Source organism: Berghia stephanieae, chromosome 6 (genome assembly GCF_034508935.2).
Source record: "Berghia stephanieae isolate SIO BIC M18660-M18661 chromosome 6, UCSD_Bste_1.3, whole genome shotgun sequence".
Classification (NCBI taxonomy): domain Eukaryota; kingdom Metazoa; phylum Mollusca; class Gastropoda; order Nudibranchia; family Aeolidiidae; genus Berghia; species Berghia stephanieae.
This window is the reverse complement of record NC_088365.1, coordinates 6,399,794-6,418,970: the sequence shown is the minus strand read 5'-3', so window position 1 is coordinate 6,418,970 and position 19,177 is coordinate 6,399,794. Positions and strand designations below refer to the sequence as shown.

The 19,177-nt window shown below is 35.2% G+C and overlaps 1 protein-coding gene across 1 annotated transcript in view; it reads left to right on the top strand.

The window, feature by feature from the left end:
- The window catches only part of LOC144974393 (uncharacterized), a 106,542-nt gene that overhangs the window by 38,323 nt on the left and 49,042 nt on the right, over window positions 1-19,177 (top strand). Inside the window, exons 22-28 of the mRNA XM_078917232.1 lie at window positions 1,326-1,426; window positions 6,290-6,406; window positions 11,310-11,447; window positions 12,610-12,786; window positions 14,188-14,347; window positions 16,745-16,845; window positions 17,434-17,553. Coding sequence (XP_078773358.1) covers window positions 1,326-1,426; window positions 6,290-6,406; window positions 11,310-11,447; window positions 12,610-12,786; window positions 14,188-14,347; window positions 16,745-16,845; window positions 17,434-17,553 — 914 coding nt within the window. The remainder of the gene's footprint in view (window positions 1-1,325; window positions 1,427-6,289; window positions 6,407-11,309; window positions 11,448-12,609; window positions 12,787-14,187; window positions 14,348-16,744; window positions 16,846-17,433; window positions 17,554-19,177) is intronic.

The window sequence follows — 19,177 nt, the reverse complement described above, 5'->3', positions numbered from 1 at the left end:
ACGAGTTATGTAATTTTATAAATTATTATATTACTGTATAGTGGAATTTAACATTAATCGAGATGAATATTTTAGTCATCAGTGGCCAAACTATGTCAAATCCAAAGGCCAAAGGTTAACAACTCATGATTATGCCACATCAGATATTCTATATAACCATTTGAGTCAACGGAAAATGGAAATACCCCCTGATTTTAAGAAAAGTTTTCAAGTTGATCATATGTCAGTCTGTGAAAAATAGTTTTATAACTTTTAGATTTGCCAGTAATTCTGTGCTTGCTGATAGAAATTTAACATTGGCTGTACAAAACAATAATGATCAAAGAATTCACACACACACACACAACCACACACACAGAGAGACATACACATACACATATACACACTCATATTCTACCGTACCATAAATAATATATGCTTGCCTCAACGGATTGATGTCCAGGTCACATCATCATCATCATCATCATCATCATCATCATCATCATCATCATCATCATCATCATCATCATCATCATCACCATCACCATCATCATCATCATCATCATCATCATCATCATCATCATCATCATCATCATCATCATCATTTTCATCATCATCATCATCTTCATCATCATCATCATCGTCATCATCATCATCATCATCATCATCATCATCATCATCATCATCATCATCATCATCATCATCATCATCATCATCATCATTATCATGATCATGATCATCATCTTCATCAACATCATCATCGTCATCATCATCATCATCATCATCATCATCATCATCATCATCATTATCATGATCATGATCATGATCATGATCATCATCATCATCATCATCATCATCATCATCATCATCATCATCATCATCATCATCATTATCATCATCATCATCATCATCATCATCATCATCATCACCATTTCATCATCATCATCATCATCATCATCATCATCATCATCATCATCATCATCATCATCATCATCATTATCATCATCATCATCATCATCATCATCATCATCATCATCATCATCATCATCATCCATCACCACCATCATCATCATCATGATCATCATCATCATCTTCATCATCATCATCATCGTCATCATCATCATCATCATCATCATTATCATGATCATGATCACCATCATCATCATCATCATCATCATCATCATCATCATCATCATCATCATCATCATCATCATCATCATCATCATCCATCATCATCATCATCATCATCATCATCATCATCATCATCATCATCATCATCATCATCATCATCATCATCATCATCATCATCATCATCATCATCATCATTTAAATCATTACTTGCACAGGGTCCATTCCTCTACCTGGGTTGGAATCAATGACACTGAGGTCGAAGGTCAATGGCGAGAGGACAACGGGAGTCTCGTCACCTGGACTAATTGGAACAAAGGTACATAATATCATCTAAAACATCTATCCTATTTAGTATTATGTCAACAACAAAAAACAAAAGATAAGTATCATTAATTTTAAAAGTTAGATTTGAGATGGAATTAAACATTTAAGTTTTATAGATGAAATGAAGATGACATCACTCAGGACTTTATTATTGCTTATTTTTTAATTTTTTTTTTTGCCATCCGCGTTTTTGACTAATTCTCACTAAACTGTATTAATCAGACTATTAACGACCAAGAGTACACAGAGTTTTGTGTGTTGGTCTCATATAGATAGTTAGTAGATGACGTAACTCAGGTCTTTGTTATTGTTATTTGCCATCCACGTTTATGGGTAATGCTCACTGAACTGTTTTTACCCGACTATAAACGTTCATGGATACACACAGTTTTGTGTGTTGGTCCGTTATACTTCCGAATGGCAATGTTATGAGCTTCTTAGCCAAGCGCATACTATCTATATTTCCCGATGGCAATGTAGTGAGTTTCTTAACCAAGCGAACAATGTCTATAGAGTTAAAGAACCCAAACTTTCTATTCTCAAAATCAATTCATGCTTTGCGCTCACCCAAAAAAGCTCTCAACATTAGCCAGCCGGAAATGACGTACCAACTCACAAAACTATGTTTAACCTCGAACGTTTATAGTCTGATGAATACAGTTTAGTGAGAACTACTCATAAAAACTACTGGCTAAAAACAATAACAAAGACCCGAGTGACGTCAACTTCGTTCTATCTATAGTTTGATCCTAAAATATTTTATATCGGAATAGAGTCTTGATGCACTCATAAGCAAGTCTTACAAAATAATAAAACAACTTCCGCAAAGTGGTACAATCCAACGGTGATCACACTGATTAAATAGATAAGGTCATTTAAAACAATAAAATATTTTTTAATTAATAAAAACAGGTAACACCAAAATTGCACAAAGTAAAACGGTCATGAATAACGACTTGAACTCTCTCCTTATTGGTCATTTTCGGGATTAGTTTTCAAAAAATTCACCCCCAACTTTTACAAAAATAGATTTATTTCGCTCAAACACAAAAGTTATTAGTTCTTGCTATACATATTTCTTCTTTCTGCTAAACGAGCTCTTCAACACAGTGTTATAATACCTACTTTAACTATAGCAAACATTTTTTTATCAAATATTATGATGTACACAAGACATGGGAATAAAAAAAATGGTGGCTGTTACAGTGGCGTGGCATGCTTACAGTATAAGGTGGTGCCAGAAACAGAAGGAAATGACTAAAAACATGATATATTTGTAAATACAAAAGAAAGAAAAACATATACAGAAAAGACTTACTCAAATAAGTAAGAGGCTGTTTATATCATTTCTTTGTTTTATTATTTTTCAAATCCTGTAATCCACTTTTTGCCAGGCACCAAATCAACCAATAAAGCCACGCTCCAATCGTAACCAATGTGACGATTTCCTATAGGTCGTAAGGGGTTTAAAAAAAAAATAAAATGCTAATCTGGGATTCGAAGAATCGACTCGGATATGGCGCTCGAGTGTGCAGACCAATGAACCAAGAGGACCCTTGACGGTTGTGTGTACAAATCGCAAAGAAGGATTGCAGCCATTTTACATTATTCGAAGTTGCTGTGCACAATACCATAGTTTCTCAAGCATAGCAACAAGTGTCTGTTGTAAGGTATTACAACGCGCAAATCTCACAATAATTAATGAATTTGCGTCATCTTTTCACTGATAGCATCTATAGATAGACATTTTAGGTGGTGTTACAAAATTATATATAATTTAAAAACTGCTCCACCTATTATTTTGATATTTTGAAATTCCGGTAGAAAAAAATTGGTCTAATACTAGTAAAAATTAAAACTTTTTACATTATAAAGAAATAAACAGAGGTGCCGTTTTGTGTGACCGCACGATATATATATATATATATATATATATATATATATATATATATATATATATATATATATATATATAATTATTATTATTATTATTATTATTATTATTATTATTATTATTATTTTAATATTTACCACAATGTTTGAGACAGTCTACATCTGTCTCAAACATTGTGGTAAAAATTAAAATAACAATTCGCTCCATTACTACATGTCGAGCACTTTTCGTACCATATTTGTATCAAGCACGATCCAATATATATATATATATATATATATATATATATATATATATATATATATATATATATATATATATATATATATAAACATTTGAAATATAATTAAGATAGTTTGACTTCTACAACGTTGTTATCGAGCGTTGCTCTCATCAGGAAGTGGGAGTGAAAGTAGATTGTTGTGTTTTCGTATTTTTATAGATTCATGTTTATGGAGGTTCGTAATTACATAAAAGGCGTTTGTTTCTATGTCTGCATGAGGAAGTTAGTTCGTTTCTTCTGTTGAGTGTTGCTAAGTTCGGTTTAGTGATGATGAAGAATTTTTCTTCCAAGCAGAGGTTGCAAATCTTAGAAGAGGGGGAGTACGACTGTGCTCTGGAGATGATTTTCCATGTGATGCTGTGTTGTATGTTTTTTTCTTTGAGGTTCCAAATGTGTTCGCTTAGTGTAGTAGAATGTCGTTTGTGTATGTTTCTGAAAGAAAACGACACATAACATGGTTCAACCCACCCTACAGCAAGAATGTGACAACTTCTATCGGTAACAAATTCTTCAATCTACTACAAAAATGCTTCCCTCCCGGTCACGTTCTACACCCAATCATGAACAAAAACACAATCAAAATAGGGTACACTTGCATGCCAAACATACAAAACATTATTTCATCCAACAATAACCGAAAACTATCACAGCCAGATCAGCCCAGCAACAACCTAGAGAAAAAATGCAACTGTAGGACCCAGACAACATGCCCACTAAACGGCAATTGCCTGACTCAAAACGTAATTTATCAAGCCACAGTAACACGACCAGACACACCAAAACAAGAAACATACATTGGCCTCACCGAGTGTCCATTCAAAACCAGATACAACCTGCATACATCTTCCTTCAGAAACATACACAAACGACATTCTACTACACTAAGCGAACACATTTGGAACCTCAAAGAAAAAAACATACAACACAGCATCACATGGAAAATCATCTCCAGAGCACAGTCGTACTCCCCCTCTTCTAAGATTTGCAACCTCTGCTTGGAAGAAAAATTCTTCATCATCACTAAACCGAACTTAGCAACACTCAACAGAAGAAACGAACTAACTTCCTCATGCAGACATAGAAACAAACACCTTTTATGTAATTACGAACCTCCATAAACATGAATCTATAAAAATACGAAAACACAACAATCTACTTTCACTCCCACTTCCTGATGAGAGCAACGCTCGATAACAACGTTGTAGAAGTCTAACTATCTTAATTATATTTCAAATGTTTATAAATAGCTCCTTTTATACTAAAGTTGAGCACTATTATTTCATGGTTTTTGTTTTATAATTTATATATATATATATATATATATATATATATATATATATATATATATATATATATATATATATATACGTGGCACGAGACTCACATTAAGATCGGAAGGTCCTAGGTTTCTAGTCCTGCTAGCTCATACCGGCGCAAAGTTGAGTCCTACCGAAAAGGTTCTTTACTTATATTCTCTCACCGTACTCGGGTATAAAACGAATTTCTGGCGATTTACAGCGTTCTCTTTGTCGAAAAAAAAGTAATATTGCCTCATGTCTCGTTCTACATGTTAAGTGTTGCTGATGGATAGGGACCTCTTGTAAATCGCTTTTAATACGTTTAGTGGATATTGCGATATGAAGAAGCTCAATTTGTTGGGTTTTTTTGTTGCTTTTTTTGTATTATAGAAAATTTACTAACTGGCATTAAATGTAACAACTATTTAACAAAATCTTTGTGATTTACAAAACATAGCTGAATAAGAAATCTGATCATTGTGCGGTAACAAATTTGTAACAATTGTCCTGTAGTTGTTAAGGAGAAAAAAACTGACATCCCAAACAATCCTCGAGGAAGCCTGTTTTCTTTTTGGGATGTATTTTTCTTTCTTGGCATTGTGCGGCTATGTGGTCTTGTGGTATGACACTCGCTTTTGGATCGGAAGGCCTTGGATTCGAGACTCGCTCGGCGCATAGTTGAGTCCTTGGAGAAAGCTCTTTACTCAGATTCTCTCACCGTACTCATGTGTAAAATGAGTACCTGGCCGTTAACAGCGTTGTCTCTGTCCGAAAAAAAATTGTAATATTGCCTAACAGGCGATATGTACCATCCTTCATGTTAAATGTTGCTGTTGGTCAAGGACCACTTGTAAAGCGCTTTGAGCACGTTTAGTGGATATTGCCCTATATTAAAGCTCAATTACTTCTTTTTTTTTTTTGCTTTATCTGGCACCGTATCATAAATATTTTTTTCAGAGGGGTCAAGGTAATACATTGATTTATACATTTAAAAAATGCCCTATATAATATGATTTTTCTCATATAGGGAATGAGATTAGCGGAAGGGTAGCGTCCCTTGATTACACGTCACCGGAGGAGAAGTTATTTGTAAACAAACCAACTACAAGCCAAGCGCTCCAAATACAAAATGTATTATTCATATTTCTGCACAAAAATGCACAACGTTGATTATAATATGCATTTTTATACAGAAATATGAATAATAAATTTTGTATTTGGAGCGCTTGGCTTGTAGTAGGTTTGTTTACAAATAACTTCTCCGCCGGTAACGTCCAATCAAGGGACGCTACTCTTCCGCTAATCGCATTCCCTATATTCTTTGTTTTTTATTCTATAAAAGTTAACGTCAATTTCATTATTTTTAACCAATGATATCAGGAGAACCAAATGATGCCGCGAGAGGGGAAGATTGCACAGAAATGAAAGACAACGGTTTGTGGAATGATTATCCTTGTAGTAGAACATCCAGAGTTGCCTGCTCTTTACCGAGAAGGGGTAAGTATGTCGAAATCATGTGTGAGGCGTGAGGCTATTAATGCTATGCGTTTATCGATGTAATCATAACATTCACCAGCCGGATATGACGAACCAACACACAAAACCATGGGTAAATTATAAAGTTTATAGATAGTTCGAAGTTGACGTCACTCAGGTCTATATAATTATTATTGTGTTTTGCCATCCGCATTTATGAGTAATTCTCACTAAACTGTATTAACCCGACTATAAACGTTCCTGGATACACACAGTTTTGTGTGTTGGTCAGTTATACTTCCAGATGGCAATGTTATGAGCTTCTTAGCCAAGCGCATACTATTTATAGATAGTTCGAAGTTGACGTCACTCAGGTCTATATAATTATTATTGTGTTTTGCCATCCGCATTTATGAGTAATTCTCACTAAACTTTCCTATAAAAGATCATGGTTACACAAAGTTTTGTGAGTTGGTCCGTTATACTTCCGGATAGCAATGTCGTGAGCTCATGAGCCAGGGGCATACTATTTATAGTTTAATTGATAGAAATTAGTGAGTACCAATCATTAAAATGGATGTCTAAAAAGAATAACAAAGAACTGAGTGACATTAATTCTATTTATCTTTGTGTGGTCTTGTGGTATAACACTCGCTATCCAATCGGAAGGTCCTTAATGAGAGGCCCAACCGATCTGAGCAGCGCATAGTTGAGTCCTTGGAAAAGGCTCTTCACCCACATTCTCTGACCGTGCTCTGGTGTTAAAACGAGTACCTGACCGTTAATAGCGTTGTCTTGGTCCAGAAAAAAAAGATCGATTTCGCCTCGCAGGCGTCACGTCAAGTCCTATATGTTAAGTTTTGCTATTGGCCAGGGACTCTTGTAAAACGCGTTGAGCACCTTTCATGGATCTTGCACTATAGCTGGGTGGGGTTCCTGACCTCCCATAGTGGGCAGGGGGGTACATACGGTGTCTTCTATCCCCTAATATCTGTTTTCCAACATGCGTTCTGTCTTTGTCTTGGAATGAGATTACTTGGTTTTGTCCTGGCCCTGGCTGGAGTCCTAGCTGGGAGGGAAACAGTCAAATGCATAGTTATTGTTTTGGGAGATGAATTTTTTTTCCTTATAAATCATCTCTCTGTTATGTATTATTATATTTGTTATTTTGAATATATAATGTAAGCATTTGAGTGTATTCCTCTTTGTTGGATTTTGTGCTTGTGTCCGGATGATTCTTATAGGTGATCTCAAACTAAGTACATTGGTGGTGTGCTCTTAGAATCTACACCTGAGACCTATTTGTTCCCAGTTCCCCTATGTCTTACTTTTTCTTGGATGCTTTAATTGTAATTCTAGAACTTTTTAATATCCCAATTTTTCTTTTTATTGGCGGTGATATAACCTTATTGTGTTGCAAGCGCCGTAAAACCCTTAAAAACAAAACAAAACAATTGCACTATAGAAAAAAAGCTAAAAAATCTCAAGTAACTCATAACAATATAAACCTGTAGTAGAAGGAAATATAGCCACGCCCCTTGACTTGATTCGGACAACTGTTTGAACGGTCATATTCAGTAAACAAAGATGACATGATTGATAAACTAAGCAAGTTATTATGAAAGTATTACTATCTATCGATGGTATCCATTTACACAAAATACTCACCTGGTCTCAAGCTGGCGGTCTAATTTACATGCTGGCAAACTAACTACGCGGCATTTGTGTGTGTTGAACACCTGACCTCAAGAAGTCGGGAAGAAGTGGCTCTAGATAGACTAGAATTTGAAGCGACTTTTTGAGGGTCGTGGATAGTTCATATTGTAGAGTCACGATCTCACCGGCCAGGCGGAGTTGTCGTACCAGTAAGGTCGCGGGTTCGAGCCCCTATCGCCACTGCGAAGTTTTTATTCCCTGTTGTCTTCTGGAACTTTCCTACTCACTTCGTTTGTTTTTTTTTTATCTGACGGTCTAAACACAATAAGAAAGAGTTGAATGATGTAAATTGTATTCATTCCCTATAATAGAATTGACCAGTAGATGGAAAGTCGTGACATCAAACCCTCTACTTTGTGTTTATGTAACCAATCCTTCTGAGTATTATTAATGAAAGGTTACATAAATTTGGCATAACTATTCTAGTAGCAGAAGGTATATTGCGAGAACCTTTGGTACTCAGATGAGGGAGGATGGATGATCTTTATTGACGACCAGCAAATATATTCAGACTAGAAAATAAGATACCATCTCTTTGACACAAGAAGATGAATTACACATAGTATGTATTCAGTACCCTGGAAGAGTGGTTTTACACTTCCATGAAATTGGAATCAGTTATTTTGGCATCACACTTTTCTTCCCTATTATTATTAGCGCAAAGTCATACTTGGAGAGAGAATATGAGACAGCCACTGCCTGATGACTTGCGTTTAAATCGGAAACTGGAAGGGTCGAATCATTTTTTTTTCTATTCTCAATAACGGAGTCTCGAATGATAAATGCCCTATTTCAGTTTTATTCCGGGTTGTTGAGTAAAATTAGTCGTCCACCCCCCCTCCCCACTCCCCTTTATTGCATAAAAAGGGCTTCTGTAGGCATTCTTAATGATAAATTAATGGCCACCTTTGAGGACAGCGGGTAACAGTATTATAGTCTTATTTCCTACATTCCAGCTGTTTATGGTGCGGTTATCTGGTATTGAGGTAAGTCACTCGCTTCGGATAGGAAGATCTTGGGTTCGACTCTGAGCGGCACATAGTTGCTTCCTTTGAAAAGGCTCTTTTTCTTATATTCTCTCACCGTACTCAGGTATAAAATCAATACCTGACCATTAACAGCGTTGTCTCTGTCCGAATCAAATTAAAATATCGCCTAACAGGTGTCATGTCTCGTCCTACATGTTAAGTATTGCTGTTGGATAGGGACCCCTTGTAAAGCGCTTTGAGCGGATATTGCCCTATATAAATACTATTTTCGCTTTACATAGAAGGTACCGAGTTTCACATAGCCGCAGCTCACTTTTGGGTCCTGCACTGCAGTTGAGGCCTGGATTAATCCTCCAGTCTTCCCTTGAAATAGACCTAAAAGACAAATTATATCCCTATTGGCGATGGACTAAGGGAATTTCATTTATTTGTAACCAACTGCCTCAAAGCATGTTGGATTGAAGTAGTTGCACTGAAATTGTATTAATAGCCACAAACATCGAGCTTAACTTATGGCTAATTTCCATTCTTTATGGTGGAGAATAAATGCAATTTCTTACATTGTCAACATCTCAAAGTTCATATTTCCTATCACTTTATCTCTAAATTTATTTGCATTGGTTCGATTCATCTGGAAATAATACCAGATCAAAATTCAAGAAAAAAAAATGTTTGCTTTTTTATGTGACCCTCCGTCTCAAAACGGTATTATGTCGGGATGATTCAGACCCCAAAAAGTGAATTTAGAGATAGAATGATGAGAAATTGGACCGTAGAAGATTTTGTAATGCAAGAAATAGTATTTATACTCCAGCATGACGTAGAGAAATTAAACCCAACTTTGATATTTGTGGCTATGAATTCAGTTTCCCTCACCGAGTGGATCCCGACATAATACCGCTTTGAGACGGGGGGTCACATATAGCACAATAGCCACTAAATTTGCCCAAATCGTCTTACAACGCCTCCCGGGCAAACAGCAACATGTAACATGAAGGGCGAGGCATGACACCTGTTAGGCCATATTAATTTTCTTTCCCGACAGAGACACCGCTGTAAACGGCCAGATACTCATTTTACACCTCAATATGGTGAGAGAATTTGAATAAAGGGCCTTTTCTAAGGACTTAACCTATGCGATTCTCAGAGCGGGACTCGAAATCTGGTCCTTTTGATCCGATGGCAAGTGTCATACCACAAGACTTCATAGCCGATGGATCACATGTATCTATCGTTTCATCTAATCAAAATTGTGGTTGATTAATGGTCCGTCCGGCGTACCAACCTCACTTGCTCTTACGTCCGGTCCAATACCACATTCCTCACACTGCCAAAAGACAACAGGAAATCAAAGTGCACACGAAAACGAATACTGAGTACACGTCCACAATAACCAACAGCGAATCTTCACGTCTCTATCAATTCTGTCGGTCTCCTCTCCTTGACGACACAATTCCACCCACTGCTTCCGTTCGTCTTTCGCGTCATCCAGAATCACACCGACCTTCTTCCGTTCATTTACTTAACACTACAACAAAAATAACACCACAACCACAAAAATGTTTTTAAAAAGTGTTTGAATCAGGGTTGCCAGTTTAGCATTCTTAGTGCCAAATTGTACAAATTTGGCACTTTTTGATTGTGGTTGGCAGGAAAGCAAATCGGTTGGCAAGTTGGCACTTTTATGTCATTTTTTGGGACAGAAAAAATTAATATAATATTTATATATTTTTATTATACATAATTAGACAGAAAGAGCGAGTCAAATCTTACCTTTCAATTCCCAGTATTTGCATGTCCGTTTTGTGATTTCGTTCTCATATAAATGTTATTATTTGGCGACAACAAACACAAATATGGCTTTAGCCTTTCCGGTTCCAGTCTTAATTCTTTGACAGGTTTTGAAACTGAAAGTGAAACTGTTAGGCCTAATTAATGTGGCTTCGAGTTTGATATTTCTTTGGGTTTTATAAGTCATAGTGGTCAACACCAGGTAAGCCAGCATTTTGTTTATTCTTGAATTTACACGTGTAATATTTCACTATTATGAGTACGTGTAACGAAAATCCCTATTTTGAAAGGTTTGGCAAGTTTTCGAAGCATTTGGCAAGTTTTTGTCACATATTTGGCAAGTTGTCTTGAAAAAAAACTGGCAACCCTGGTTTGAATATATATTTATTTTAATTTACTATACAAATTAAATGGACTCTCATTTACAGAGCGTGAGTGTGATGACCTCTTGGGAAACAAGTGTCAACAACTTTTAACGGACAGACCGACCCTGTGTGACGATTTGCCAGCATTTGTCCAAGAATATTGTACTAAAACATGTCGTATCTGCCCTGGCTTTGACGCAAGTGAGTTATAGATAGATTTGATTTATCAATTTCATCATATTTGTGACCCTTCGCTGAAAACGGTATTAAGTCGGGTTGGTTACGATGTTGAAAAGTGAATTTATAGCCAGAAATATCAGACTTGTGTTGAGTTTATACGATTTATTGAGGAGAATGGCAACCATATTTTAGGGTGCTAATGCCAACAATTTATATTTTTGACTTGTTAAACATTAAATTCAGTTGTTAAGCATCTGGTTCGTTCCGACATAATACCGTTTTGAGACGATGGGTCATATATGAACATTTCAAGGTTAGTTTTTTTTTTTGTTTTTTTTTTTTTTTTTTGTTTGTTTTGTTTTTCGTTGGTTTTTTTGTGTTTGTTTTGGGTTATTCCAGTCTTCCCTTGGAATAGACCCAAAGAAAAACAAATTTCCCCAATGGGATGAATAAAGGGAATTTCTTGCCTCTGTGTTGTAATATTACATAACATAAGTTTTTACGTCGTTGTACATGGTGGCTCAGCGGCACGGTCTTTGCTGCATACCCTAAAGGTATCGAGTTTGATCACCCGCCGCTGCACTGTGTGGCCTTGAGCAAGTCACCTGGCCCCAGCTCACTGTGCGGCACTGCTTTGCGGCTGACGCCTGGGTTGTTCCAGTCTTCCCTTGTAATAGACCCTAAAGACAAATTTCCCCATGGGGATGAATAAAGGGAATGTTGTGTTATGTTACCTTTTAAGTATTTGGATTACCCCGACATAAATAGTATTTTGGGTTGAAATCCACATCTATATTATACAATAAGAGGAAAGTAGTCGTTCAGAGCGATTGGGCCAATAGAGGCGGCATTTATTCCTGGTTCTATAGCAATTGCCTGCTAACTTTGGATTGAACGCTAGTCTGTCGCAAAGTAATTTCAGTCAACTCTAAATAGACCCAGCTACCCAATCACTGCTCGGAGGACATGGAATCAGAACGAGAATCTCACGTCACGCAGAATTTTATATACAATTGTTACGAGAATCTCACGTCACGCAGAATTTTATATACAATTGTTACGAGAATCTCACGTCACGCAGAATTTTATATACAATTGTTACGAGAATCTCACGTCACGCAGAATTTTATATACAATTGTATCAGATATTGATTGTCACTTATTCCCTTCATTCGTTTTGCAGAATGTTCGGTACAGAACACCAACCCTAACGTGATAACCCTGACCACTCAGACCACAATATCTGTGGGAGAATCTGTGAACTACAAGTGTGAAAGGTTTTCATATCCAACCAAGGGAAGCAACCTCCAGGCATGTCTGTCGAATGGAAAACTGAGTGGCGAACCTCTGGAATGTGAACGTAAGTATAAAAAAAAATAGTCCTTTAGAGCCATTAGGCCCCTGGATCCAGACTTTATCCCAGTTTCTATAGATAGCTTTTAGTTGACGTCACTCAGGTCTTTGTTATTGTTTTTTGCCATCCGCGTTTATGAGTAATGCTCACTAAACTGTATTAACTTGACTATAAACGTTCATGGATAAACACGGTTTTGTGTGTTAGTCCGTTATACTTCCGGATGGCAATGTTTTGAGCTTCTTAGCCAAGCGCATGCTATCTATAGATGTATGCCCTTGGCTAAGAAGCTCATAAGATTGCCATCCGGAAGTATAACGGACCAACACACAAAACTGTGTGTATCCATGAACATTTATATTCGAGTTAATACAGTTCACTGAGGATTACTCATAAACGCGGATGGCAAAAAAACAATAAAAATGACCTGAGTGACGTCATCTTCCAACTATATATAGCATTAATTCTATAGTGCGGCTATGTGGTCTTGTGGTATGACACTCGCTTTCGGATCGGAAGGTCCTGGGTGGGTCGACCATCGCTCAATGCACAGTTGAGTCCTAGGAGAAGGCTCCTTTCTCACATTTTCTCACCGTACTCAGGCGTAAAATGAGTTCCTGGTCGTTGTCTCTGTCCGAAAAAAGTGTAATATCGCCTAACAGGCGTCATGTCCCGTACTGAATGTTAAACTGTTGCTGTTGGCCATGGACCCCTTGTAAAGGGCTTTGAGCACGTGTAGTGGATATTGCGCTATATATTTTTTATTAGTTGGGTGTGAAACTTTGGGAAAAATCCTGGCAACAGCTGTTAAGGAGAGGTTTAAAGTGTAAACAAAAGATTAATGAATGAGATAATAGTCACAAACATAGAATAATTTATGATCCACCGTTGCTGTTTTATATATATATATATATATATATATATATATATATATATATATATATATATATATGTGACTTTTCGCCTCAAAGCGGTATTAAGTCAATTTCGTAAAGATTTTGAGAATTGAATTTATAGCCAGTAATATCAGACTTTTGTTGAGTTTATACGATATTTATTGAAGAGAATGGCAACCACATTTTAGGGTGCAAATGCCAACAATTTATATTTTTGACCAGTTTAACATTAAATTCGTCTTTTAAGCATGTGGTTTGTTCCGACATAATACCGTTTTGAGACGATGGGTCACATATATATTCAATTTAGAATGTCCGCTTGGATTCAAGATCCGGTTGGTGGATATTGTGAGTATTTTACCTACGCGCATAACATCAATATTGTCTTACAGTTACAAAAAAAAAAAAGATTAATAAGTGAGATAACAGGTCACCGACATAGAATTATATTATACTTATGATCCAGGGTTACTGTTTTCCAACCATGTGTATATTATTATATTCAATTTAGAATGTCCGCTTGGATTCAAGATGGTCAACAATGCTTGTTACGGACTAATCGGTGGGAGAATCTTTTCATACAAAGACGCACAAGATGAGTGCGGCAAGCTGGATGGATTTTTGGCAATGCCCAAAACTAAAGTAGAAAGCGACGCTATCAGTTCAATTGGGTAAGGTTTTTAAGGAATAAATTAAATATAGATAGGTCGAAGATGACGTCACTCAGGCCTTTGTTATTGTTTTTGCCATCCGCGTTTGCGAGTGATTCTCACTAGACTGTATTAACCAGACTATAAAAGTTCATGGTTATACAGAATTTTGCGTGTTGGTCCGTTATACTTCCGGATGGCAATGTTGTGAGCTTCTTAGCCAAGCGCATTCAATATATAGCCAGATATTCATTAACACCAGTGTCCAGAGGAGTAATGTGTGTAAAGTATCTTGTCAAAGGACACATCATCGAGACCAGAATTTCCCACTTTATTCTTTCTTACATTGGCCACGTTTACATTGCTTTGACTTTTGTGATAAGATAATACAAGGTAGTTCTGATCGATCAAGCTACACAATAATGATAACAAATTAACCCCATGGGTGACATTCCGTAAAATATTATTGAGATTTTATATAGTGCAATATCCAATAAAAGTACTCAAAGCCCATTTACATCTTTTAATTGAACGTTTCCAATCTTGCTTTGATAAATTGAAGACTTAGATCGAACTGAACAGACTAAAACTTAACGATAGTAAGACTGAAATAATATTTATCGCTAGGCCAACAATCCTTAAAAATGTAGAGTGTGAATCAATTGTTTAAGGAAATTGTGTAATTGACACTGCTAAGGTTGTTCGAAATTTGAGTGTATTTATTGATAAAGATTTGTCTTTTACCAGCCAAGTAAATCATATCGTTCGGTTAATGTCCATGGAAATGAGAAGAATAAGTAGTGATAGACATCTCATTAGAGACATCTCTGTCTTGTTAGTTAATTCTCTAATCCTGTCAAAGCTAGATTATTGCAATTCCCTCCTCTCTTCTATAAATAAAGACAAAATAAAATCCCTTCAGGTAACCCAGAACGATGCTGCCAGGCTTATTTATGGAAAGAGGTGAAATCAATCTGCATCGAGTTTGCTAAGAGAACTCCACTGGCATCCCGTTGAGAAATATATAGAATATAAGATCTGTACTTTTGTTTTAAAATCACTGCACGCTGGTTGTCCTGGATACACTAATGACAGAAATCTGAGATCAAAGTCTGATAATAGCCAAACATGACTCACAGAATTGGCGAGCATGTGTTTGAATATTCGGTATCCTTATCTGGAACTCCCTTCTAAGATAATATATCAGAGACAGAAATGATGCAGATTTCTATTAAAAACATATTAAAACATTTCTTTTTGATATTTAGCACTGTAGAATTATATTGCTTCGTTTCATATTGCATGCTTGAGTGGTTGTATGTTTGAGTGGTTGTATGTTTGAGTGGTTGTATGTTTGAGTGGTTGTATGTTTGAGTGGTTGCATGTTTGAGTGGTTGTATGTTTGAGTGAAAGTAGTCACGTTACTGTTAAAGCGCTTTGACCTTGTTGAGATACGGGGTAAGGCGCTACATAAAAACCATATTATTATTATTATTATTATTATTATTATTATTATTATTATTATTATTATTATTATTATTATTATTATAGTATTATTATTATTATTATTATTATTATTATTATTATTATTATTATTATTATTATTATTATATTATTATTATTATTATTATTATTATTATTATTATTATTATTATTATTATTATTATTATTATTATTATTATTATTATCATTATTATTATTATATTATTATTATTATTATTATTATTATTATTATTATTATTATTATTATTATTATTGTTATTATTATTATTATTACTATTATTATTATTATTATTATTATTATTATTATTATTATTATTATTATTATTATTATTATTATTATTACATGACGATAGGGAGTGTCTTACGACATTTAAAATGGTGATGCTGATTTTATAGTCAGATATAAAACGGGACTTTTGCCAAAAATGATTTTGTCTAGCTAGAATGTAAATTTCTTATGGAGCTAAAAAGCAAAATGTCAAATCTCATATCATGTTAATTTGGAATTCAGTTTTCTTTATCTGGTTACCAACGACAAAATGACGGATACCAGATATCAGACTATTCTTACATTCTTCCTTTATGGAATTCCAGAAGTTTGAATTCTAAAATGCAACAGTGCACGAAACCTTTTATCAAATCTTTCAATTGATTCTGATTTTGTAATCTCGGAATAAAAGACATTTACAGTAAATACTCAAATGTTAACTCTTCTCTATTTTTTCAAAATATAATTTTAGTGAAACTAAACGCTTGATTATCTGATTCACAAATAATTGGAAACTTGATATCATAACGCATTACTATTTTTGGGTGAGGGTAGAGTACTATATTATGGGACACCACTTTATTTTGTGTAGATACGGCAAAATATTGATTCGATTTCAGTTAACCAATGCGATTATTTTGTTCAAGACTAGGTCAAAAGATTTGGATTGGGGCTTCTGACGATGATCATGAAGGTTCTTTTGTATGGGATGATAAGTCTAGTTTAGCCTGGACAAATTGGGATCAAGGTAACAATTTCTTCTTCTTCTTCTACTACATCTTCTACTACTACTACTACTACTACTTCTTCTTCTTCTTTTTCTTCTTCTTCTTCTTCTTCTTCTTCTTCTTCTTCTTCTTCTTCTTCTTCTTCTTCTTCTTCTTCTTCTTCTTCTTCTTCTTCTTCTTCTTATTATTATTATTATTATTATTATTATTATTATTATTATTATTATTATTATTATTATTATTATTATTATTATTATTATTATTCCTAATCTTCTTCTCCTACTTCTTCTCTTCCCCAGTCTTCCTCTGATTCTTCCTGTTTTTGCTATTATCATTATTATTATTATTATTATTATTATTATTATTATTATTATTATTATTATTATTATTATTATTATTATTATTATTATTATTATTATTATTATTATTATTTTCATCATCATAATCATCATCTATTTCCCCATTTTGTACTATGATAATCATCATTATAAACATCACCTCAATTCTTGTTATATAATAATCATTTCCATTGTTTTTTTCTATGTTCCAGTAACCTTTATTAGTGTTCATCCAGTCTATTATCTTATCACGTTATTCATATTGATTAGGAGAACCCAAATCCAAGGGAAGGAATCATGACTGTGTGGTCATGAATTCGGACAAAACTTGGACCAATGTGAGATGTGGGGACATGGATCTAACAACAGTCTGTACCATTCCAAAATCAGGTATTTTGTTATTTATTTTAAAAAAACAAAAAACTTGAGCTTTTATATAGCGCAATATCCTCTAAACGTGCTCAAAGTGCTTTACAAAGGATACCCGACCAAGAGTAACACTTAATATGTACGACGAGACATGACAGCTCTTAGGCGATATTACAAAATGTTTTTTTCAGACAGAGACACCGCTGTTTATGGCCAGGTACTCATTTTACAGCTGATTACGGTGAGAGAATGTGAGTAAAGAGCCTTTTCCAAGGACCCAAGTATGCGATCCGAAAGTGTGTGTCATACCACAAGACCACATAGCCGCACATAGAAGTGTGTTTGTGGTTATTTTTAAAGGGTTTTACAGCGCTCCGAACACATATAGATAGTATGCGCTTGGCAAAAAAGTTCACAACATTGCCATCCGGAAGTATAACGGACCAACAGACAATGTGTTTCAATGAACTTTTATAGTCTGATTAATACAGTTTAGTAAGCATTACTCACAAACGCGGATGGCAAAATACAATAACAAAGGCTTGAGTGTCGTCATCTTCGTTCTATCTATAGATTATTTTAGTGCCAGTTAAAAAAGGAGAAAACTATCATGACATCAGTTAATTTCTTCGTTTACACGCTCAGTTTTCATGAGTCGTCACTTCGCCTACAGTTAGTGATCTCTCCAGTCGTGGATGAACTAACTGAACGTCTAAATGGGGCCATAAGCTTAGGCGACCCGAGACTAAAATACAACGATATGGAAACTTCTGGAATAGTAATAAAGGTTTAATTGCAATCAAAGCGTATCTGTGCATGACCTTCGTAAAGTTATGGCCTGATACTGACCAAAAAATGACGTCAAAATGCCAGTCTTTCGCCACAAAAGAAAATAAATCGTGAGTTGCATTCAATAATTCAGCCAATGAAATAACTTGTTTCTATGAGTTCTACTAACGACAACTCACTAGACGGTGCAAAAACCAAATAATGACGTCAAACTACCAGTCCTTTTGGATTTCAGTATCAGGCTAAAACATAACGATGGCTACGATCTTTGCAAAGCCTTGTCAAGTTGGTGAACACCCTCTCACACATATTATGTTTATAACTTTGTTAGAGAAGGAACGAATTTGAAATCACTAACCCCCTTGTGATTGATTTTAGACAGCCATTGTGGTTCTCATTTAATTATATCAATGGGCATGATCTATATTACCTTTCCATGTGCACCAGGTCATTGGTCACATTGCAAAGTGTGCTCAAAATGACCCACATAATGAAAAGTGTTCACAGTTTCAGAAATATCCAACGCTACAATTGGTCATTTCGCTCAGCATGACTCACGGGTATGTTTACAACTTTCCTAAACAAAGCAGCGTGTTTAGATACATTGAGAAATGTCCAATCGTTATACAGCAACAAATCATGTGATCAGTGACAAGGTGGGACAAAAACATGAATATAGATCGCTCCCATTATATTATAAACGATCAGGTTATACAAAGTTTTGTGTGTCAGTACGTTCTATCCGGCTTGTGAATTTTGTGTGTATTTTACGTAAACGCATAGCATCGATATATTTTAAAGTTTACACATAGTTTTATGCATTTGTTATGATAAATATGACTTGTAGAAATGATGA